This window comes from Myotis davidii, unplaced genomic scaffold, assembly GCF_000327345.1.
Source record: "Myotis davidii unplaced genomic scaffold, ASM32734v1 scaffold591, whole genome shotgun sequence".
NCBI lineage: Eukaryota > Metazoa > Chordata > Mammalia > Chiroptera > Vespertilionidae > Myotis > Myotis davidii.
The window spans coordinates 3,787,295-3,812,604 of NW_006284340.1; the positions used below are offsets into that span (position 1 = coordinate 3,787,295).

The 25,310-nt window shown below is 45.0% G+C and overlaps 1 protein-coding gene across 1 annotated transcript in view; it reads left to right on the top strand.

Moving 5' to 3' along the window:
* The window catches only part of ASTN1 (astrotactin 1), a 299,182-nt gene that overhangs the window by 148,028 nt on the left and 125,844 nt on the right, over positions 1–25,310 (top strand). The window contains exons 4-9 of the mRNA XM_006754536.2: positions 452–845; positions 1,362–1,508; positions 2,585–2,692; positions 7,071–7,220; positions 8,433–8,624; positions 17,447–17,531. Coding sequence (XP_006754599.1) covers positions 452–845; positions 1,362–1,508; positions 2,585–2,692; positions 7,071–7,220; positions 8,433–8,624; positions 17,447–17,531 — 1,076 coding nt within the window. The remainder of the gene's footprint in view (positions 1–451; positions 846–1,361; positions 1,509–2,584; positions 2,693–7,070; positions 7,221–8,432; positions 8,625–17,446; positions 17,532–25,310) is intronic.

Consider the following 25,310-nt stretch of genomic DNA (forward strand, 5'->3'; position numbering starts at 1 on the left):
TGTTGGTGGAGCCAGAGTAAAAATATGTACACAATTGATTTTCAGATGTGAGAGAGGGAGAAACCAGATCCCCTCACACTGCTAAAAGAATTGGTCTGAAAGTAGCTTTGCATGGATCAGATTTGCCTTAACAGACTAACCCTACCCCTTTTTTCTGAAGCTGAAACACACACACACAATCACAAAGATGTCTTTATTCAAATTGTTTGCTAAGTTGGAAGCAACTGTGGAACACTTGAAATGATGCATTGGTCATCCCAGTCCCATCTTTCTTTCACCTCAAACACAGGTTACAGCAGACTGTCCCTTTTTGCTAAGTGACACTTGTTACAGGTGCTTCTTGCACCTGAATGAATGAACTAGTGAGTGACTGGTGTGGTAGCAGAGGGACGATGCCTCTCTGAGGGACCAGCTCACCATCCCCTGCCTCCATCTGCTTTCCTCTCTCCAGGGTGGCATGATCGCGCTGCTGCTGTCCATCTTATGCCTGGTAATGATCCTGTACACTCGCCGCCGCTGGTGTAAACGCCGCCGGGTCCCCCAGCCCCAGAAGAGTGCCAGCGCTGAGGCGGCCAATGAGATCCACTACATCCCCTCTGTGCTGATCGGCGGGCATGGACGGGAGAGTCTGCGCAATGCCCGTGTGCAGGGCCACAACTCCAGTGGCACCCTGAGCATCCGGGAGACACCTATCCTGGATGGCTATGAGTATGACATCACCGACCTGCGCCACCACCTGCAGAGGGAGTGCATGAATGGAGGGGAAGACTTTGCCAGCCAGGTCACCCGCACCCTTGATTCCCTGCAGGGCTGCAATGAGAAGGCTGGAATGGACCTCACACCAGGTGGGAACTCCTTAAGGATAGGGGTTAGATCATCATTGTCTCAGATTCCCATAGCACCTGGCCTGATGCTAAGCCCATCAAGTAGCCCTGTGCTGCTCAGGGGTTACAAAGTCAGCTGCTTTCAGAAAGCAAGCAGATCGCACAAACATGTAAATGAGCTGGATGTCAGACAATAGAGACTAGTGTAGATTGTGGTGATGAGAGGGCATGTTCTGGGTGAATACACTCAAATTACATTCTACAGTCTGTATCTAGTTAAAGGGCCATACCTGGTGACCCTATCCACACAGAATTAGTTTAATTGAACTTCCAGTTGGAATTACTTTGCCTTCATTCTTTTCATAACTTTGTGGTCTCCTAGAAATCAGAGTATTTCCGTCTCTGCCAACCTCTCACTTGAAAGGTTCCTTATTTTAATTCTGTGAAAACCACTTCCTTGGTTTATGCAGATTCCCTCGCTCTCACTTTCTCTGACCTTCTCCTCTCAAAGTTCTTGCCTTGACTTTTCTTACACAGGGAGTGACAATGCCAAGCTGTCGCTGATGAACAAGTACAAAGATAACATCATCGCCACCAGCCCTGTGGACTCCAACCACCAGCAGGCCACACTGCTCTCCCACACCTCCAGCAGCCAGAGGAAGCGGATCAACAACAAGGCGCGAGGTACCCGGTCTGAGGTTGGGGCATGCAGGTAGATTCCTTCCTATTGGTGGAGGCAGGACCCTTAATATACTCAACCATCACTCTCATGCAATCTTTTCTGGGGGACTATTGAGTATGAGTTACCAAAAAACTCAAATAATATATAAACCTGATGCCCAAGTAATTTCATCAAAAAGAATGTACCCTTAGGAAATAATTGGAAAAAATATGCATATATGGGTGTCAGAGACTCTTTATCACATTGTTTAAAAGAGGAAAATTGGAAATAGCTTCAGTGTCTATCAAGAGGGAACTGGTTAACTGCCCGCACACTGTCTCCTATCCAGTGGCCAACCACGCAGTCATTTACGACAATAGAGATTGTACCTGTTAATATGGAAAGTTGGCCTCTCATTTGCATGACATGGGGAAAAAATGAGGTCATAAAAGAGAAGGTGCAGCAGAATGCCATTTTTAAGGGGAGATTTAATAAAGTTCATCTGTTTTTGTATCAGAAAAGGCAGACAGTATATATATATATATATCAAATGTTAAGAACTGGTATACATCAGTTTTTCTCTGATTTAAAAGATTTAGGGGACATCGGGTTGTTGCTTTTACATATTTTGTGTTTTTTCTTTATTATCTTCTCTCTGCACATTGAATATATATAAATTCTAGAACCAGAAAAAATATAATATCCTATAGATATTAAGGCTTCTAGACATATGCCCCTTAAGGCATAAATCCAGTCTCATATCAACCAGAAGCCTGACCTGGAATGAGGGAAGTTTCCCTTTCTTCCTTTTCCACCGACCATCTATGCGGGCCTGCCCAGTAGGTAGCTGTCAGCAATAGCCCTCCTTGGTAGAAGCATGGGCTGGGTGGAAGGAGGGCTTTAGTAATTGATGTCATATAAAAGTTGATTTCTCCAATAAATCTGTATCTCAGGAAGCTCCAATTCCATGGTTACTCCTCCCACATTGTCAGTCAACCTGCTCTCATTTTTATTGATTTTTATCTTGAACTTGCCCAATGATGTGGTGCCATGAACACAAGACTGAAGATGTTCTTTGCCATGGTCCTATTCATTACAGCTGGTTCCGCCTTCCTGAACCCTGAAGGGGATTCTGGCACAGAGACAGAAAATGACCCCCAGCTGACCTTCTACACTGACCCCTCACGGAGCCGGAGACGCAGTCGAGGTAGGAAGCGAAGTGCGGGGAGAGGAGCTCTGGGAAGGTGAGGGTAGGGAGCTGCAGAGGTACTGGTTTGGGTTGTGGGCTCACTGCTCCAAAGCCAGTTTGCGGCATGATTCTTGGACTCTAAGTGGTGCTGTGTCCTAAGGAAGAAAGAAGAGCCTAGAGTGGACTGTTTTGGAGATTCATCTCTCCCAGATAATGGCACTCTCAAACAGGTTTCCAAGTTGTTTGAAAGGCTATTTCTTGGTCAGAAGACTCTCAATTCCTTCTGGAAGCCTTGGGAGTCTCATATTTTGCTGTTTAGAGACAGGAAAAAAAGTTGATAAAGTGTGTTATATGTGAAAAAATGGACAGGATATGTACCCTTGCTTACCTGGCCACACTGGCCTTGGGCTTGGGTGAGGCAGTGATGGGGGTGGGCAGGGTAATTAAGGAACAATTTATTGAAAACAAAATGCCCAGGCCCTGCCTGAAAAATGTGTGTAATGGTATTTTCCCTTTAATCCCCTCCCCAGTGGAATCTCTGGAGCCCATACCTCCAATTCCCTCCTCTCCCCTGGCAGGGTCCAGGTTAGTTCATTTATTCTGTGCAGCATCGATAGGGTTGTCCCTCCATGCACTCACTGCCTGTGTGACTCCACTTTGATGTTTAGTGGCTTCAGATGTGGCTACTGCATCTGTGGCTGCTACTTATGACTTGTAGGCATCACCATCTTCACTGAGAGAGGTCTGGGTTCAAGAACCAATCCGCTTGCTGTGTGATATTGGATAAGGACAACAATTTCTCTGAGCCTCCGTTTCCTCACATTAAATGGGTTAACAACAGGGGAACTGTCATGATTGAATTATATTAAAACGTGCTTTTTTTTTTTTTTTTTGCTGACCGGCAAAGGTCTATGAAATTCCTATTGTTGCTGTTAGGATTCTCAACAGGGCAGCCTCAGGTTCCCACAACACTTCATCTTCAAGAACTTTGGGCAAGGGCCTATTGAGATACCATGGATGATGTTTGACTAACATCACATTATATTATGACCAATAGAATTTTCCCCAACCAAAAACCAATGCCCTCAAAAGGCAGCTACATGTTGGCTCCTCCTGCCTACACTTGAGTTCCTTTCATACTGAGGGCACTCTTCCCAGAGAGTGGAGGAAGCCCTTTTAAGTCCTCAGCTCCAGTTTCCATAGGCTTTGCAGCGATCAGTATAAAACTTCTCCCTAACATTTTTCTCGAGAGATCAATGGGGCTCTGGGCAATGCAATGTCTGATGCTCTGGTGTCCCTGAGGAGAGAATGTGAGCCCTCTGGTCCTCCTTACATATTTATATATAAGAAATAGTCAACCTGGGCTCATCAGCCCAGGCCACACCAAAGCAGAATGTGTTCTGCTTTAATAAAATCCTGTTTGAGAAAGACCATAATAATGAATTAGAGTGAGTTTCTATGCAGCACAAGACTACTTCTTTTAAATACCAAGCTCTCCTAGCATGTCAACTATTTATTGCTGTTAACTAGACTATAAGCTTCTTAGGGATGGGCATGCCTAATTTATTTTACCGAAGTGCCTAGTGGAGGATTTGGCCTTTGATAGATGCTTGAAAGTGTTTGTTCAATTGAACTGGATACATCAATCAGGCCAGCAAGAAATTTCATAACCTACCTGCCATGGGTCAGGCTGTGTGATAGGTGGTAGAAACATGAAAACATGGCATGGTGATAAGTCTTAATTTAATAATATAAATAAAGGAAAATGAATACTTGGAAGTGAGAACAGTACATTCTACCTGGCAGCAACTGGAGGCAAAAAAATAAAAAGGAGAAAATAATTGCACCTGGGTTGTATACAATATAAAAAATTTATGGAATGAGGAGAACCTATGGTAAGGGCATTCCAATAGATAAAAGTGACGTATAAAAAGCCTTAAAGGTACAAAAGAACAGGGTATTTTCAAGCAAGTGAAAGTACTTCAGCCTGGCAGCTGTAACCCGGGATATGAATACACAGCAGGGAAACAAGCTGGCTAACTCAGGATCACCACTCATAAGCCATGTTACCAAGTCTGCTCTGGTTCTGATGGTCCTAGGAGTGACTGGAGATTTTGAAGTTAGATGGATGGTGGGTTGATAAGCAGAAGAACTAGAGAGACAAGAAGATGGGTAGCCAGTTCCTGCCAACACAGGAGAGCAGTGGAAAGTGGCCGTAACAGTGATAACACTGTGTGAGAAGAGCTGTAACAGCAGGGCGTACTGAGGGCTAGAGGAGCAACAAGGAATGAGTGAGAATTTGTTCTTAAACATTTCAGGGAAGTGTTTACAGGGTGCTGTTGTTCGAGTTGAGACTGAAGAGTAGGTGTAGACCTGGCTGACAAGTTGATGAAATGGCATTCTACGGGGGAGGAAGTGACATGCGTAAAGTCACAGAGACATAAACATAAGGGTCTAGTTGGAGAGAAGTGACTAGTTTATTAGAGTGAAGCTCATGGTGCAGGTCTGTGGTTTGCTGGAAGGTCAGAAGAAAGCCCATGGCCTTGACTACAGAACTTGGACCTGACCTTTCAGCTGGAGTCGTTAAGGCTTTAAAGATCACTGTCCTGTCCTCTGCTAGTGGAGGGTCCCTCTAGGGCAGCCTGGAGGGTAGGTGAGGGTGGGGGAGGTTGAGGCAGGGAGGCAAGTGGATGGCTATTGCCATTGCCCAGGTGTGAGATGATAAGTATAAGCAGGGAGGGAGAAATGGGGGCGAGGGAAAGTCTGACCACAGAATGAAAAATGATTTAGTGTCGGTGGTGGTGAGGGTGGGCAGAGTTGGACATGAGGGAATATTAGGACTTGAGAAACCAAGTAGATGACAATGCCATTGGCTGAGCAATGAAGCAGGAAGGGAAGTAGGGGTGAAGGGAAGTGGAGAGTCTAGTTTGGGATTTGCACTTGAGTGCCAGAGGGACATGCTGGGAGTGGTTCTGCTACTCAGGCCTGGTTTGGCCAGGAGTCCAAATTTGTAAGTAAGTGTGGAGAAATAGACTCCATGCTCAGAGATAGTAGCTTAAGTAGAATATCTCCAGGTAGCCAGGGACAGAGGATCCAGAGGCTGCCTCCTTTCCCCCAACCCCAGAGTCTCTGCCTCCCAGCCCCTGCCAGCACACCCACTTGGGGAACTTGCTCCCATAAAGGATGGTGAAGCCATGGACCCAGGGATCGGGCTGTTGCGAGGCCTCAGACTCAGCTGGGCCTGCACTCTGTTCTGGCTCCATTCCTAGTAGCAGCTTGACCCTGGACCTGCCCTATGGCCTCTCTAACGTATTATTCCTCTGTGGTGCTGCCTCATGAGATGGTCATTGTCAAGTGATATGAGCCATGAGACCCTGGTCCCTGGTCCCTGACACTCAATATGCTTCATTAGTGTTAACTATCACTATGAGGTTAATCTCTTTGAGACCTATTTTCTTACCTGTAAAGTGGGTAGTGACTGTGCACACATAGATTTATTGTAAGGAAGTATATATTCAAAATTTCAAAAAGTATTTAAAACAGCATATTCTCAGATATCACAGATGCCTTTTATTTCTATCAGTAATAAATATTAACACAGACCACAAGACAAGTCCAAAGGACCAACATATTTTGTTGGCAACTCCCTTTGCTTTCTTCCTTTCCCACATCTATTCTGCCTTCATGTGAAATCATCTTCACTGGTACCCAAAACAAACAAAAATCACACTAAAACCCCTCCTTCCCATCCCTGTCCCCATCTGACTGGGAGTGTTTCTCATTATCCAGCTCCATTATTTTCTCATTGAGCTTCCATTTGTTACCTTAACCCAGTGACTGGGGAGAGCCTTCTGGTGCGATATCCTCAACTCATACAGAGTGGATTTGCCTCAGTTACCTCCACCCACACCCTACAGAGCAGGAACTCCTAACTATTAAAATAGGTGCAAGCTCCTTAGGCTCAGGAAATTACTGGGAAGTGAAGGAGCTGATTTGGAAGAGTGCCCTCTGGGACAGCTGTGGGAAGTGCAGGGAGTTCAAGCAGGGTCCTGCCACCCTTGGACAAGAGGTCGGAGCTCAGCCAGGTGCAGACAGGGGGAGAACACCCTCCTTTATCGCTTCTCTTGTGAACCTGGCCCAGGGGGACTGCAGATGACTTGCTCACCACTGACCATTGTTGACCCTGAGGGCCACAAGTAGGCCAAGTCCCCTCTGATTCTGACCCATGCCATAGAGTTCCATGAGGCTGAATGTCACGGAGGTCATGTGGCTGCACACATCTGTTGCCAGGGTTTGCCAGCTGCCTCCCCTGTTTGCTGGGTTGGGCAGCAAAAGACTAAGTTGGCTTCTCACTAAAGATGTTTACCGCCACGTATCTTGCTTGTCTTGCTTTCAGTGGGCTCTCCCCGAAGTCCTGTGAATAAGACCACCCTGATGTTGATCAGCATCAGCAGCTGTGTGATCGGCCTGGTGTGCTCCTCCCATGTCAGCTGCCCGCTCGTTGTCAAAATCACCCTGCATGTCCCTGAGCACCTAATCGCTGATGGTGAGCCCACTTCTGAGATGCAACTTCCTTCCCAGTGAGGAAGGTTTTGGGTTCGGCAAGAGGATATAGAGAAGCCAGGGTCATGGTTATAGTTACCTATGACTATAGGTGAAGGGAAAATAAACACAGATAAATAAAGCTTAGGACAGAACTGGATTGTTCACTGTGAAATCAAAAAGCAGGTTAAAAGTACTGAACAGGTCACCTCTTCTCTGTGCACACTCCGTTTCCCATTTCTGTAGTTTGTCAGTATCCCCCATCTTGGTAGAAAAATGCAGAACATCCCAGATCAGGTAGGTTGATACAGATTCCTGTAGCCCCTGATAAGGGAGAAGCTGAGTGGAGGAGCAGAGGTATTTCAGAATCAGCCATGCCTCAGTTTGATATGCTCTGGTGAGAAATTCCTCATTGTAGTAACTTAACTAGAACTCCATAGTAACAATTTACTCTAATCCAGGACACTCCAATATAATGAAGGAGTGATATAGGTTCTGAGAGCCCCCGGATTAGTTCAGGCCAGAGCACCTGAGCGACTTGCTAGAATCTGTTTTCTTGGTGGCTGTAAGGCTGAAAACAAGTGGGGACTGTCCCCACTGTCAGGGGGCCTGCTCTTTAATGGCCAGTGAATATGGGCAGCAGGTCCTTGTCCTTGGATGAGTGCCAGTGCCTGTGGCTGGGTCTGATGGAGCAGCGCCATGACCATCACAGAGCTGCTGTGCCCCTGTATCCCTTAAGTCCACCCTAGTGGGCATGACATGGTGCAAGGCAGCAGGGGACAATGCAGTGAGACATCCAAGGGGTGGCCTTGCTTCCATTTGGTGGTACTTTTCTTGGGTACCAGCTCATGATGGCCCAGAACTAGTAGAAGGAATGGCCTTGGACTGGGGCTAATCTTCAGAGAGTGTGTATGTATTTGTGCTTGCATGCATGTGTGTGTTTCTTTGTGTGTGCAGGTTTGTGTGTGCGTGTGTATATCTGTGTGCACTCGTGTATATATTTCTGTGTGGATATGTATGTATATGTCTTATGTGTGTTTTGTGTATATGTATCTGTGTTTATTTTTGAGTGTGTGCTTCTATGTGTTTGTATGTTTCTCTGTGTATGAGTATTTGTCTTCTATTTGCGTGTGTGCTTATGTGTGTATGTATGGGTTTTTGTGTGTGTGTGTGTGCTGTGTGCACTCAGGGCATGCCTTCTCTCTCTCCCCTGCAGGGAGCCGATTCATCTTGCTGGAAGGGAGCCAGCTGGATGCTAGTGACTGGCTGAACCCTGCCCAGGTGGTTCTCTTCTCTCAGCAGAACTCCAGTGGGCCATGGGCCATGGACCTCTGTGCCCGACGGCTCCTGGACCCCTGTGAACACCAATGTGACCCCGAAACTGGTAGGCGGGAGCACCGGGCAGCGGGTAACTGTCAGAGATTGTGCCTCTTACAATCACCTTTTTGAAACCCAGGCAGTCCCTCCCAATTACCCCACTGCAATTGGGGGCCTAGACCGGTCGAACTGCCAACATCTTGGGCCCCTGAGCATGTTGGCTTTAAAGGTGGGGTCATCTTCTGGCAGAATCCCAGGGAGCATCCTAATTGTAGCCCCTGGCCACACAGATCAGTTTGGGATGATATCCACAGCCCATTAGCCATCCAGTTGGGATATCCAATACTAGGGCTAGATTTCTTATGCTTGTTTATTGTAGAAAATTTGGAAAAATCTAGCAAAGCTTATAGAAGAAAGTTATAATCATCTATAATTCTGTCTCCTGCAGAAATCATTTTAAAATTTTCATGTCCCCTCTTCTATTTTTTGTCTATGCATGAGGTTTAGAGGCCTGCAAGCACACAAAGTCCAGTTGTGTTTTCTTTATTCTTCTTCACTTATTCTATCATGAAAGTTTTCCAGAACATTAAACAATCCTCAGTAGTATAATTTTTTAATGGCCTTTTGGTATCTCTATGTGTGTGCATATTAATGCTCATTTAAATAATTCTCTTATTTGACAATTAGGATGCTTAAAATTTTTAATTTATATAAATACTACTAAACTGAATATCTTTCCACATAAATGCAGGATACATTTGAAGTTATTTTCTCCTTATAAATCTTAAAAGAGGATTACTGGGCCAAAGGGTATAGACATCTTTCAGGTGTTGCATCATCAAATTGGGCAGGGGCTTCACTGAGAGGGTCCACATTCAACGTCATACATCAGGACCTCAGTGCTTCTTAAGTGCCAAGATGTCCAGCAGTATGGATCCCTCCTTCCAGGAGGCTTTGCATTTCACTGTGGAAGGAGGCATCTACAGTCATCTCTGTAAGATTTGTTTCCAATAGATTCAGGACCACAAGTAGATCTTTCCCAGAGAAGTAGTCTGATGCCTTAGAACAAAGGAAAGGGATGTAGGGACAAATAAAACCCTCAAGAGAAATGCTGCTGGAGGCAGGGGCCAATTCCTCATGTACAGCCCTCCTATACACACACACACACACACACACACACACACACCTGATATGCATCTTTTTTTAGATGCTAGGACTGAGGTTGAGTACAGGAGGTCCATTTAGTCCTTCTGTTATAGTCCACTAGAGACCTGGTGCATGAAATTCATGAACAGGTAGGGTCCCTAGGCCTGGCCAGTGATTAGGGCCTTCTGGCTGCTGGCTGGGGCCTTCCTTCGTTCTGTGCTGTTCCCTGGTGGTAAGCACATGACATAGCAAGCGATCAAAGTGTCCTGAGGGGACACTTTGCATGTTAGGCTTTATATATAGACTAGAGGCCCGGTGCATGAAAATTCATGCACTGGAGGGAGGTCCCTCAGCCCAGCCTGCCCCCTCTCACAGTCCTGTAGCCCTCAGGGGCGGGAGGCGACGCCCACATCACACCTCTGCTGCAGACACTTCCAGCAGCTAAAGCCTCAGCTGGCCCTGGTTACCTGGGCTTGCCTGTGCCTCAGGCCTGCCCTAGCGTCTGGGCAGCCGACATCCCAGGCTTGCCTGCGCCTCAAGCCAGCCCTGGGTGCCTGGGGGACTGAGCGTGGGTCTGGCTGCACCACATTCCTGCCAACCCCCCACCCCCCATGCGGGGTTGAAAGGACTGGGGGACTCCGGCGGGGCTGAGGGGACTGGATGCCGCCATCTTGTGGCTATGGGTGCCGCCATCTTTGTGATGGTCAATTTGCATATTCCCTCTTTATTAGATAGGATTATTCTATGTTTTGAGGCGGGTAATGGGTCACTGCAACATCTAAAGTTCACCTTCTTAGGTCTAAAAGTTTTCACGTGGGCCCATTGCAGATTCCAGGCCCCCATATGGAGGAGAAAGTACAGCATTTTGAACATCTGATGTCTAAGGCTGTGCTTACTTGCTGCTCTTCCCACGCTGTCAGGCAAACACCAAACCAAACAGATGGGCTGTGCACAAGACCCAAATCCATTGTGCTTGGGAGAAAGAAAACAAGAGTCATCTCAGAGGTGGGGGTCTCTCCATGCGCTGAGGTAGTTTCTGGTCCCCCCACAGACTTGAATGATGAGAACCTGGGACAATCTCAGTTCTTAGACTCATGTCTCAGAGAAGCATAATTGTCAGAAGGCTTTGGAAGCTTCTGAGGTTTCTAAGAGCAGGAAACACTAATTACATGTGGAAAGAAGGGATCAGTATTTGCAGCTTGGAGGGGTTTCAGAGATAAACTACCTCCTTATTTTAGATCGATGCTCGAATTCCCCAAGAAGGCACATGACTTGTCCAAAGTCCCACAGCGACCCTTGGTAGAGTCTATGCTCTATCGTTAAAGCAGAATAGATGTGGGATTATAAAGGGCTGGTCAATTTCCAATGTCAGATCCAGCACACTTGTCATTCAAAACTTATACGCAACAGCATTACTGAGCATCACTGCTTCCTTAGCCAGGAGCTCAGGAAGCTGAATGTCCACAGGGATGCTGCCGTTCCATCTTTGCTGCCTCCCAGATGTCTCATTTCCAGTCCTTGCTGAAATGGACTTTGGGTCAGTTCCCCTGCTAATGGCTTCCCAGTATCCATGACAATTAATGGATTTCCAACTGGAAAGCTTTGGAGGGAGACTAAAAATAAGAACCAAAACCCCACAACAGACCTGAGGCACAGAGCCTTCATTTGGGTTAGTAGCTGAGAAATGATGGTGCGGAGACTTTTATTTTCATTAATGCTGGAATTAGAAACGCTCCCTCTTTCCGCCTTGATTCTCTGGGCACATGGGATGATGTGGTCATCCCACATGCTCATCAGCAAGAAATTTTATCACCTCCCACACTCCATCCTAGAGGCTTTCTCTAGCGAGCTGGGTGTGGGAATTGGCTGCAAGTCAAGTTGACGTTATTTTTGTAATCCTCCAGCTCACTGGGAAATGTCATAGTGTTGGGACATGTGCTTTCCCAGCCATGCTGAGGGGTCCGCCCATGGAGATGGGTGGAACTGGGCAAGAGCACGTGAATACTTCTCCATACAAACAGGCACTCAGTCTCTGCAAAGGAGCCACCTCTGGGGCCTGGAGCTTTCCCTGGGCATCCTTCCAAAGTCTTCCAAAGTTAGGCATGTGTCTGCTCATCACCTGCACAGTTGTCTGAATACCAGGTGTGGCAGGATAAGGGGCCCCCAGAGATGTCCACATCCTAACCTCTAGAACCTGTGAATGTGGTATGTTACATGGAAAAGATGAATTGAAGTTGTAGATGGAATTTAGGTTGCTAAACAGCTGCCTTTAAAACACAGCCAATATCATCACAAGGGTCCTTAAAACTGGGAGAGGGAGGTAGAAGAGGAGGCCAGAGTGATGTGATATGGGCAGGACCCCACCAGCCATTGCTGGCTTTGAAGATGGAGGGAAGGATCATGAACCAGGGAATCTGGGCACCCTCTAGACCAGGGGTGGGCAAACTTTTTGACTCGAGGGCCACAATGGGTTCTTAAACTGGACCGGAGAGCCGGAACAAAAGCATGGATGGAGTGTTTGTGTGAACTAATATAAATTCAAAGTAAACATCATTACGTAAAAGGGTACGGTCTTTTTTTTTTTTTTTTAGTTTTATTCATTTCAAACGGGCCAGATCCAGGCCGCGGGCCGTAGTTTGCCCACGGCTGCTCTAGACAGTGGGAAAGGCAAGGAAACAGATTCTCCCCTAATGCGTCCAAAAACAACCTTTAGACCAGTGATGGTGAACCTATGACACGCGTGTCAGAGGTGACATGCGAACTCATTTTTTTGGTTGATTTTTCTTTGTTAAATGGCATTTAAATATATAAAATAAATATCAAAAATGTAAGTCTTTGTTTTACTATGGTTGCAAATATCAAAAAATTTCTATATGAGACACGGCACCAGAGTTAAGTGAGGGTTTTTCAAAATGCTGACGCGCCGAGCTCAAAAGGTTCGCCATCACTGCTTTAGACATAGCCCAGTGAGACTCATGTCAGACTTCTGACCTGCTGCAAAATAATACATTTATGTTGTTTTAAGCCACTATGCTTATGGTAGTGTTTATGACAGTTATGGAAAACTAATATACTAGAAAAGAGAAAATGATAGAACAAGAAGGAGCATTGTTGTGTGACACTTTATATCATTCCCACCCGATTTATTGAGGGTGGTTTCATAGATTTTGTCAAGATGTTTCTGGAGTCTATGGGAGAACCTGGGCTGAGGTTATTTGCTGATCTGTTTTCCATTCCAGCCACCCTTTGCCATTCTAGGAACCGTGCCATTAGGGTGGGGAGCGTAATGTGGCTAAAGTTCTTAACTCAGTGCCTAGAAGCCCTTTGCCAACTGCATATTGATGTTCTCTCCAGATCCTTCCAGATCTGGAATCCTAGGTGTGTCTCTGCTCAAATTGGGCTAACCACAAGCTCTAAGGTCGTAAAGCTTTACGCCCAGCTGGATCCAGCCAAAGGTTGTCTTTTCCTGTACTTTCTAAGGGTTTTGTTGTGGTTGTAGGTTTGTTTGATTATTTTTTTATGGAGACACAGACCAACGATTTTGGTGACCTTTCTCTGCACTCCCTTCCTGGCCTCAGTTCTGCCGTGTGGACACCTGTGAAGACTTCACACATCTGCTCAATTTCACAGACCCTCATTCTCATTTCAAGATATGTAGGTTTATGGTCTGCCAGGAGCACAGCCCTCCAAGCTCAATTAAGTTGTAATCATCACCCAAGATGTGTCCCTAAATTTCTTTTGTCCCAGATCTTTCCATAAGCCAGTCCCCACCATGCAAAAATGTGTAAAATCTGGTTAGGCCATTGGACCAGTTTTCCAGACTCAACCTAGCCCTCCTCTTTCTGTGCTCTTACCCACTGCCTACTTTCCTCTAGCTTTCTCTAGTTTTTGAAACCAATTTGGCCGGGTAGCACAGCCTTCATTTTGTTCCTGTCACCTAGAGTGCCCGCTCACCACACGCATCCTTTTGTGGCATGATTAAAACATTTGCCTTCAGGATGTATGTTGGGCTCATTGCCCTCTGTCTGGCCTCCCAGAGTCACACAGGACTGTTTGATTCTGGGCCTGGCTTTTGCCTGATATCTCCACAAGGAAGGAGATAAGGCAGTTAGATATTACCCAAGTCCACGTCTTGCAAGAATTGCCCTTTTTAGAGAAAACACACCCAAGTCCATCTTATGAAAGCCCTCATCTACCTGAAGGAGAGAGGAAACTCAGAACTTATAGCTTTGCTTTGTATCTAACTCAGAAAATGTGTGGTGAACCCAGTCATGTGTGAGGAGCCCTAGCTATAAGGTCTTTCTCTAATCCTTCCATGAGATTGGTGCCTCAGTCCTCAACTGTAAGCAGGAAATGGCAAAAGTGCTACCCATCATACAAGGTCCCTCGAGGTGTCAGCCTTCAAGTTACCAAGCACAGATCAGTGTGGCCATCTCCAGGTGGTGCACAGATCACCTCCTGGTGGGCTTCTGCCCTCTGGCGGTGTGGTTGCCTGTGAGGTCATCCATCCTGTTTGGACACATATTTGTGGCTTTGACACCTCTTTCCATTGGATCCTATGAATACTGCCACAGAGTCAGCACGTCATGTGTTCCCCGCCATCTGCCGCAGCAGATGCAGAGACTGTAACACTTCTAGCTTAGGAGGGCATCCAATATCCTTGTGGGGTCTTTAAAATTCACAGCTACCAGTAGGAGCTTGTGCTTGCACGACAACCCTCTTAAAGTCAAGATTTTGTAGTGGGTTGCCATAGCAACTTTCCTCGTCAAGTCTGATCTCCCTGCAGTCTAGATGGCCAAACTGGTTCTGAGAAGGGATACAGAAGAAGAAAGTTTGGTGGTTTCCAGAAATGATCATTGAGAGGCAGATTTTGGATATCCTCAAACTCTATCCTGATGTGTTTGAACACGTCTCTGTTGCTCTGACTTTGATCTGCATATGCCATTATATAGAAAAAAGCTTTATCTGTTGTCAGCTGTGTTTCCCTACATAGGAGTGAGTGAAGGAAACCTCATAAGGAGATAATGACTATGAAGGCAGTTTGAGAAATGTAGATGTGCCTACAAATGGTAGATATTGGTATCATTAGGAAAATCAGGCTCTGCTTGAACTCTGAATTGTTACTGCCCTTACTCTTACATGTTTTGTTGTAACTAGATATCAAATGTAGAAGAAGGACTCCCTTTTTTGTCAGTCCTTAATTCTAGGCAAGGTATCCAGCCAAGGCCATTCCAAGAGTCAGAGTAGAGAGATGGATTTGACAGCCTTTTGAGGTTACCTCTTATTTGTAATATCACCTCCTGTCTAATGTCCACGAGGACAGTTGGGGAATGATCTCCTTTAGGGAGAAACATAGCTGGGCTCTAGAACCATTAACTGGCTTAGATATTTGCATCTTGGCTGAGGTGGTGGTGGTAGTGTTATCTATAAATTTAGGGCAAATTAATTAATTTCATTATATTCCATTCCACAGTATTTACAAAAGTCTTACTCATATGGGGGAAAGCTGACATTGTTCTTGCCCTTGTGTAGCTTACAGCTAGAGTTCATGCTTTCTTTGGAATTAATACAAACAGCCTTCATTTGAAAAGCCTTATCAGCTGTCTGATTTTAAGCTGTTTTTTCCTGTGTTCAACTCATAGCTGCCTGCACTCAGTACCACTGATGCCGGTAGATTGTAGTCTGTTGTGGAGATAGCCCATGTGGAAGCCTGAATTTGCTAAAGTTACTAACCTGATGGTTTCTTTTGACTCCCCACTAACTAAGAAATGACTCATTTTCACTGCACCCTTCAGCACCTTGAGCAGGTGTAGGGGAAGAAAATGCCTGCCATCTGGGAGTGAGGAACTGATGGACAGTGATTTATAGGTCAATCTTGAAATGAATAGTTGAGCTAAGATTCTGTAAACACCTCAGAGTCTACTCAGCTGCTTTCCTCAACACTTCATTTGCCTTGTTTTTTGTCTTTGAAAAGAGAAAAGATCACTCAAAGCTATTATTCTATTAATATCCTTGTTAAGTGTCTCTTAAAAGGGAGATACAGAAACTGTATGCCCCTGGTCTCCTTAGGGCAGTGATGGCGAACCTATGACATGCGTGTCAGAGGTGACACGCGAACTCATTTTTTTGTTGATTTTTCTTTGTTAAATGGCATTTAAATATATAAAATAAATATCAAAAATATAAGTCTTTGCCGAAACCGGTTTGGCTCAGTGGATAGAGCGTCGGCCTGTGGACTGAAGGGTCCCGGGTTCGAATCTGGTCAAGGGCACATACTGGGGTTGAGGGCTCGATCCCCAGTGGGGGGCATGCAGGACGCAGCCGATCAATGATTCTCTTTCATCATTGATGTTTCTACCTCTCCCTTTTCCTTCCTCTCTGAAATCAATAAAAGGCATAGCCCAGGGGTGGGCAAACTGTTTGACTCCAGGGCCACAATGGGTTCTTAAACTGGACCGGAGGGCCGGAACAAAAGCATGGATGGAGTGTTTGTATGAACTAATATAAATTCAAAGTAAACATCATTACATAAAAGGGTACGGTCTTTTTTTTTTTTAGTTTTATTCATTTCAAACGGGCCAGATCCGGCCCGTGGGCCGTAGTTTGCGCACGGCTGGTATGGCCCCTTTATTTTTTACACATTTCAGGAAATCACACCCTACAAATGAAATAATCAGCCTGTAAAAGAGTTAATGCAAGTGCTTTAGTGGGACTGGTCTTTGTAGTGTAAGGATCCATAGCATTGCATAAGGAATTATTAATATGAGGAAGCAGCAACAATATTCAAGATTAGAGCTAAGCAGAGCAATGGTTCTTTATCTTGTGGGGCTCTTGGATATACTTGTAAACCTGATGAAAGTTATGAAGTTTTTGGCAGGAAGATGATATATATGCAGTATAGCATACAATTTCATGGGGATTGTAGGCCTCTTGGTATACTAATGGGGTAACTAATGATAATGAAGCATAGTAATATCCTAAACAAATATAGACTTGTGAGTGAGCCTTCTGTTTAGCAGCCAAAATGATTATCTTTTTTCACTTAAAAACTAAAAGCCAGAGTCCCTATAAAACCATAATTAATTTAAGTGGCCTCCTGTATAGTAGTTGTTCTGTGGCCTGGCAGCACGGCATGATTGGAAAATAGACCTGGAGTCAGACAGACATAGATTGAAATATTAACTTTGCCATTTACAGGCTGTCTCCAAGTCCCTTAATTTTCTGAGCCTCAGTTTCCCCTATCTGTATAGCATAGTCAATAATACCTACTTTTCAAGGTTCTTAGAAATGTTTGATGAAATAACTCACTATGCACTCTTTATTTTTTTAATATTTTTTTCCTTTATTGATTAAGGTATTACAAATGTGTCCTTATCCCCTCTCTTCACTATGCACTCTTTAAACATTTACTGATCGTCGAAAGTGTGTCTGGCAGTATAATGGGCACCGAGGAAATAAATATGAACAAGTCCCTCTGCTCAAAGAGTTCCCAGGTTTTGTGTTTACCAGACACGTATACCAGGTGCTTTGTAAATGTTAGCTCTCTCTGGTAGTGAACATTATCACATGACGGAACTTGGAGGGATGGGTAGTGTGTTCATTCATGTGGGCAGTGGAAACGAAATGTATGACATCATGGGACTTAATGGTCTCATCCGTGTCACTGTAGAGTCCAAGTTTGATTGTCTCATATTAATTTTCCCCAAAACAGACATGTTAATCAATCCTCTTATGTTTCTTTTTCTCTCTCCTTACCCTGCCTCTAAGGGGAATGCCTCTGCTACGAAGGTTACATGAAGGATCCAGTACACAAGCACCTTTGCATTCGGAATGAATGGGGGACCAACCAGGGGTAAGTGAGGGGATGGCATGGTAGCCAGTCCCCAGATGTCACCCCTCTGTCACACAGGCCTGAGGTGGAGCCACCACATGTAGGGAGACAGAACTAAAGGGTGGTTATATTCTGAACAGCGAAGGAGTAAAAATGTCATGCTGTGTTTCTATATTTATACCATCTTAGTGACGTACCTATCAGCTTTTTCTCCTCTCCATGGACAAGTTCAGAGATGACGTCTCTGACTCACAGCCCTCAGCTGGGATTTGAAAGCCAAGCTGTCCCTCTCCTTCTTGTAATAGTGTTGCCAGCCACGAGGATCCCACTGGCAGAATGTGGCTGCTGATTTGGTTGGAGGCACGTGAAGCCACAAGGACTCCCATATTGCTCTCCCAGGCTTGACAAGCTTTGTGAGACTGACCTGAGTGGAAACTTGTTTTCATGGGGACTATCAGCAGGGGCGCATTGCAAGGACCCAGGGTGTGCTTGGTGTTGAGTAATAGTATTCTTTGCCTGATCCCATGTTACCAATTTTATGTGAGACCTTTGCTTTCCCCCAAGAACACATGACTGGGATAAAAATGTTACCTATTGCGTCTTTCTTTTTTTTATGAATTTTAATTGTGACAAAATATACATAGTATCAATTTCACCATTTTAACCATTTTTCACTGTACAATTTAGTAGCATTATGTACATTCACATTATAGTATAACCATCACCATTGTCCTCCTCCTATTGCTTTTTGAGAGCATATTTGTGTTTTGTTTTGGATGCTGTGAGCTTGCTTTCTGCATTGGCTGGGTTGTGGAAGAGAGCAAGGAGAAAGAGCTTAATAAACACTAATAACAACAATCAATGGAACAGGGAAAACTAAAGAGAAATCAAGGCAAAAGCTCTCTCAGAGTGATTGCTTGGATTGCAGATTAGAAATGTGTTTGCCGCAGGACAGGGTGGAGAAAAGAAGCCACCGTCATGTCACTCATTGCTGTGGGGCACTGGGCCCCCTCTGTGTGATGCTGACGAGACCAAGCCTAGAATATTGGATATAGTTCTGGACTCTCAGAGTAATAAATATGGAGACGAATGGGTGAGAGTTTGGAGAAGAGCAATAAAAATGATTGAAGAGCTCAGGGGAATGATTTATGATGAAGGGATAGAACTCAACGCAGAGAACTTGGCCAGCTGATGACTAAGTCAGGGCATGATAGATGCCCGTAGATGTTAGGAGAGGGCAAATGTTCTGAAACGGGTTGAGGTTGAGGGATAAGGACAAGAGAGAATGAAGGTAGAGAAAGGAACTCTGAGTCACGGGTCAGAAAGCCTGGGGAAGTCAGAATGCCATGAAATGTTTCTGTTAGTGAAATTGAGGGATTGCTCCTTTTCCACTGAACTTGAGATCCTGTCAGAGAGGCTGTCCACAAAAGTCAGAGGAAGGTGTTTGTAGGAGGGTAAATGCAGATGTGGTGGCTTGTTGTGGAAAGACTGGCCAGGAGGGTAGAGGACTTGGCTAGCAGATGCTCATTAGGGTCTGAATAAAGCGGGTCTCTGAAATGTTTGCATAGCTTCTGGGGAGCCTGGCTTTTTGCTTATGGGAGGACTAGAATCTCAGTTGGCTGTGATTCTTATTGAGTAAAATATTGTAAAGGGTGATGGATAACCAGCTCTCTATTTCTTAGCCTGCAAACTTCTTACTGAAGAAAACAATGGCAAAATGTCATTTCGTTTTCTGCCCTGCATGATCCATGCTGGCTCTCTGCAGTGATTGGATTTGGTGGCTAATGACTCAAGCCTCCACATCCTTTGCCTTGTAGACAAATCATGTGTGGATGGGCCTGACCTCACTTGGTAATTGCACATGGCTTTGTTGTTCCCTCTGGCTGTGTGTAGAGACAGTCTTTAGGATGTAGACAAAAGCCTCCAGGGAAATGGCGGAAGCTCCTCGTTGGTGTCATTTAAAATAAGACAGGCTGAAGCACTGAGGTACTGACTGACAGGAACATTAGCCCCAGGAAACAGACAAGGAGACCTAATCTGTCATTTCTATCTCTAATTCCCATTATTCTCTGATCATCACTGTCTACGTGGTCTCATTTTGGACACTAATAAAATAATGGAGCAATTGTTGGTGGGGGGTGACTATCTTCAGGATAATGGAACCAGGAGCGATAAGCAGCATGAGTTTATGTGTATATAAAATAGTGCCAGACAGATGACTGCATTTTCCTCATAAAATGACAAGATAAATGAAAAGTGGAAGATGTCATACATCTTTATTTAAATCACAGACTTGATGCCACGCTTCCTTAAATGATTCTTACAAAAGTAATCTAAATTGATTTGAAGGGGAAGACTGTCACCTGACTTGATAACTGCCTGACAGATTGCCAACTAATGATACGTATTGGGGTATGATGGGAAAATCAATGGTAGGCCTCCTTTTCCTGAATATTTTATTTAACATTCCAGAAGGTGGAGGTAAGCAGCATGTGTGAGTATTTATGTTTTCACTTAGTATTCTCAGATTGCATACATTAAAACAGCTGAACATTCTTTTGAGAACTGGCAGATCCTAGGCTAGTAATAGTTCAAAGGAATTCCCTTGGGAAAAATCTTAGGAGGAAAATTGATCAAGGACATAATACAAAATCTATAAATGGGGCACCGGAGTTTCACCTTTATCCAGCCTCTACCTCATGCTCCGGTTTATTTGGACCCGCATGTGAGGCTGTGTGCATGTGAATGCATGTGTATGCGTGTGTGTGTGTGTGCGTGCACACACGGTTTGTTTATAGAAAGCCTTTCACCAGTCCATGCCATTTATTCTCTTGCTCATTCGTGTTTTTAACACAGATTCATTCCATTACCTATTGTAGCCATGAATAAGCTAAGTTACTAATTATAAGAAGGAAGATGTGATGTCTGCTGTGGAAGAACTAGTATCTAGATAAATGGGCACACAAGAAAAAATTACAGTGAATTATAAGAACTGTTAATGGGGAGCAAAGGTCTCTGGGATTATGGCTTCAGGGGTAATTTATGTGAGGTGGGAGAATCTGGAATGGGCTTCATGGAGAAGTTAGATTTTGAAGTCCTCTATTGAATGGAAACAAAGGTAGTGCTAGGCCGAGGGAACAGCCTATGTTAAGGCAGGGAGACAGAAGCAGCATGGTTTTCTAGGAATGGCAAGTAAACAGCTCAATGTGGCTTAAGAGTACGGTTTACAGAGGCAGGAGAGGCTGAGAAGGTGGGGAGGACTAGATCTCCACAAGCTCTTGCTCTTGGACATTGAAGCTCTGGGCACAGACCTCCAGAATTGGTAGCAGGATGAAGTTCCAAGGTGTCTGTATATTTTGTGGGGTATTTTCTTACATTGTATTTCTGAACCCCTCAAAATAATTTAATCCTGAAAAGAAAACAGAAACTACAGCTAACACATATAAAACCTCTTAAGACTATCTAAATTTTTATTGATCTGGATTCTATAAGTAAAGCATAGACCTAAAATTATCCTGTAGATAAAGTTTTTTAAGACAAAACAGCAAATAATGACAGAACTGGGGACCATATGTGCAAGGCATGTGAATCAAATGGGTTGCAACCATTTTTGCTGACTCTTGTTCTGCCAAAAATGGCCAAGGAGAAGCTAGGAGGGTGAGGCATTCACATGGGTATCTGGGTGGGGAGCCAGTCACTGTAGCTCACCCAGGTGACAGGATTTAGGTGGAAGTTTGTAAAGTCACTGAGCTCCTTACACAAGAAGCTCCTATTCACTAAAAGGAAAAATAGCTTCAAAAGGATATAAAGTTATGGGTGACGTTTCTCGTGAGTTATTAAAAGAACGCGCATGCTTGAAGTTACATCCTTGGTCCGTGAGGTTCACAACAAAATTATTTCCTGCCACAGCAACCTGGCAACTCTGCTGCCTGACAGAGGGCCAGGATGGAAGGGTCCTACCCCAGCCCTGGGCTTTGCCATGTGTCTGTCTAACGTGTGTGAATTCACTGAACAGCACCTAGGCCTCCCATCTCCGTGGCTCCGTACACACAGCCAGGGCCAGTTAGGGTCTCTTTGATATTTTTTGCTAGAGCAACAAGGACAAATTGAGAATTTTCACAGATGAGAAGTAAAAACAATAAATGAGGGTGTAGGAGGCAAAAGAGATTGATATGAAAATATTTGAGGAGGAAAAACAAATTTATTTAGCTACTTTAGAGGATATTAAGGAAGACTATACTAGTGGTTTTTTGTTAAATTAAAAGTATACCCAAGGGCCTCTAGATAACATTTTCCAGAACACCAATATTAGATTAAATTCATGCATGTGAAGATTCCTGGTAAATAATAGTCTGATTTCTTATTCTGGCATCTCCGATACAGAGGGCAGCTCCAAGGAGATTCTGCCCGAGAGACCTATCGCATATCACTCGCTTTCCGTGCTGAAGGATGGTGATAGAACGATAATTCATGAGAGGGGGAGGACCCTGCTGTGGGAAATGAACAGGTATTTCTCCAAGGTGTTAGGAGCTGATGTAAGGAAAGGCCCTGCTCATCAGCACACCTCCTCCTCATACCGCCTACTCAGGAGGCAACACAATTTCCCTGACGTCTCCAGATTAGTGCACATGCACACACATGGACAGAGGTGCACACACACATATGCACATATACACACACAGACACAGCCCACACTGCCTGAATATGCCCTTTCCATTGTCCCAGGATCTTATCATTCTGCCCTGCTTTTGCAGCTCCTCCCTGCTGCTCACCCTCTCAGAATGACTGCTTAGGGATTCTAACTCTGTATGTGGAGCCAGTGCCCCACCATGGAGTTTAGTTTCCTCTTCCACCCGAGAGCGAGATGCTGTTTGTCATGGTTGGCCTCAGTCTCTCTGTTTTGCTCATGCTTGGCAGGAAGTGGTTCTATTTGGGCCTAAATGATGCCCCTGACATTTTCCTGTCGTCCGCTCACAGAACAGTGGCCAGTGGCCTTGGGCAGGGTGCCTTTGCTTCGGGTCCTGGGGATTGAGCAGAGATCAGCTTCCATGGATTATTCAAAATGATCCCAAACTCATCCTCGCTTCCATAAGAATGAACAGGAGCTTAAAAATGAACAGGAGCTTCGAAAGTGCAAATGCTAAGCCATTGTAGGCCAGTGATGAGAATGCTGAGCCCTTAGTCTGATGCCAAACTTAGTCTTGGGCAGTGTTTGGCCTTCTGTGACCTGCCCCTTCTCTTCAAATGTGACTCAGATGGAGGCAGACAGTCCTATGTGACAGATGACATTTTCTGACTTTTCCTTTCCTCATTTCTAGCTCATTATCTGGCTTTTATTCCCCTGCCCACATGCCTGTGTCACTGATGCCACTCACCTTGCTCCAGCCCCTCAGACAAGATTTGCTGGTCAGCCTGCTGCTGCCCCTTTATCTCTGTGCGCCCTCCACCCCCACAGGCAGCTGACCTGATTGTCTGTGCCCAGCTCTGGTCATTGCCATGCCATGCCCAAATGGGATTATCTCCTCATTAGCTCTTTTTATTCTCCTTTCCTCTGTTTCTGTGTGTTTGTGTATGTGTGTGTTCACATGTCTGTGTCACTTTTTCTAATGATTCCTAACTTACTCACTTATTCCTAACAAGGGTTTCTGGTGTATTTATATGGCCCTTTACTTCTCATTCTTCTTTTCTTCCCTCCCTTTTTCTTTACTTCCTTCTCCTTCTCAGAAGTTCATGTAAGTGTGCCTATCTTCTATCCCACCAATTTCAATGTCAAAACAACGGAAGAAAACACTTAAAATTCAACCTCAAGTCCCCAGGTTCTTCTCTCTCCAGAAGCTCCTACTGTTGCCTGATTCCAGCTGAAACTTTGGGGCATATTTGGGCCTGAATGATGCCCCTGACATTTTCCTGTCGTCCGCTCACAGGACAGTGGCCAGTGGCCTTGGGCAGGGTGCCTTTGCTTCGGGTCCTGGGGATTGAGCAGAGATCAGCTTCCATGGATTATTCCATGGAGATCAGACCCTCCCTAGTGATCAGGCAGGAACTGAGGGGTGGGCAGTGGAGCTCCCCCTACTGGGACCGCCTTGTCCTGCTTCATGGGCTCAGGTCACCCAGGTGGCTTGGGGAAAGGTCACACTTTATTCTCTGCTCTATGAATGGGCCTCAGGAAGTCACATTGACTAAGGCAGTTTTGCTCAAGTGAAAACATGTTTAACTTGATCCATTTTCACAAAAAGTGTGTGGTCAGTCAGCTAGCACAGAGTTATACTCCATTCATGGCAGACAGACATTTGGCTGGGAAGGCAAGCGAGAGCCTAAACTAGTTCATGTGCACCACTGCGGGTGGGGGAGCTCTGACAAAGGCTGTATGTGTGCTGATGGGCACCTTTTCCTAATTTGCACAAATTGATGAGCTAGTGCCAACCCTGACAAGGCTGTGTCATTTTAGGCAATGCCCTTTGTTCCCTCTTAACCTGGTTACTCAGGACGATATATGAGCAAAACTGCCCTAGTCAATGTGACTCCCTGAGGCCAATTCATAGAGCAAACACTTAAGAATCAGCTGGTAGCTTATTTAAAATACTGATTTCCGACTTGCCCCATAGCTTTTAAATTCATAGGTCTAGGAGAGGGCCCCCCATTGACTCTGAAGTACAGGCAGACTCAGAGCCCTTCCTAAGCAAGATGTGGTGTCTCTAGACTCCTCGGGAGGGCATTGCTTACCAGAGGACCATTCTCTCCAATGAAAATAAGAACTAGTTTGTAGACTAGAGGCTGAGTACATCCTAAAGGATGCCTGCATTTTACTGATTGGGAAATGGGGGGGCAGCGAGGTAAAGACACTTGTTCAAGGTCACATGGCTGATGGCCAGGCTTTATAGTGACAGGTAAGTAGTGGCAGTCACTCAGGTAAATTCACACATCAGAGAGAGCACAGTGAGAAGAGCATATGACAGTCTGGACATCCGTGATCAGATGCTGATGAGAGGTGGACATTCTGTGTTACCCATCTGCTTCTCTGCACCCTCCTCCCCCAGGAATATGGGGACACATCTTTATCCCATCCTCCCCCCGTACCTCGTAACAAGCATCTGCAGTCCCCCTACAGTACATCCCACTCCCCAGAGGAGGGTACACACACCATAGTGTTCTCACTGATGATTCTAGTCACGGCACCAAGAGACTTATTTTAAACAGGGCCGGAGGTGGGAACACTCATTTCCTGCAGCAAGACCAACAGGGTGAAAAAAAAAAATCAACCTCAATTTACCCTCCCATCTGCTCAAGAATGGAAGATAAATTGTTTCAATTTTTATAGAAATGAATGTTTTATGTCTTGTCCATGCTTTTCAGATAGGGCCCTGAATTTATATATTCTACCGAATGCATTGATGTTTTCCACTGGGAATGCTCTCTGGACCACCAGCTTCTTGGGTTTCGGTCTAAGAATACTAGGTCCGAGAGTGCTGTCACTTCCCCTGGCTTTGGAGAGCTTGACTATTTATCTTTTTTTCTTTAAAATAAACAGGAAAATAATCCACTCATTATTCCATGTTCAGAGAAAGCTACCATTACTAGTGTGGCATATTTCCTCCCAGTTTCTTTTTGTGTGCATAGAAAGTTTTGCTTCCCTCCTCAATCCTGTGTGTATTTTTGTTATTTGCATAATGTCACAGTGAGCATGTATTACTTGTATAACCACAAAATTTGGGGGGAAAGATAAAGGAGGAAATTTCAAAAGTATCTTTGTGGTACTTTTGTTTTTCTCAAAACTTTCCATGGGAAGTTAGTCTTCAGGTC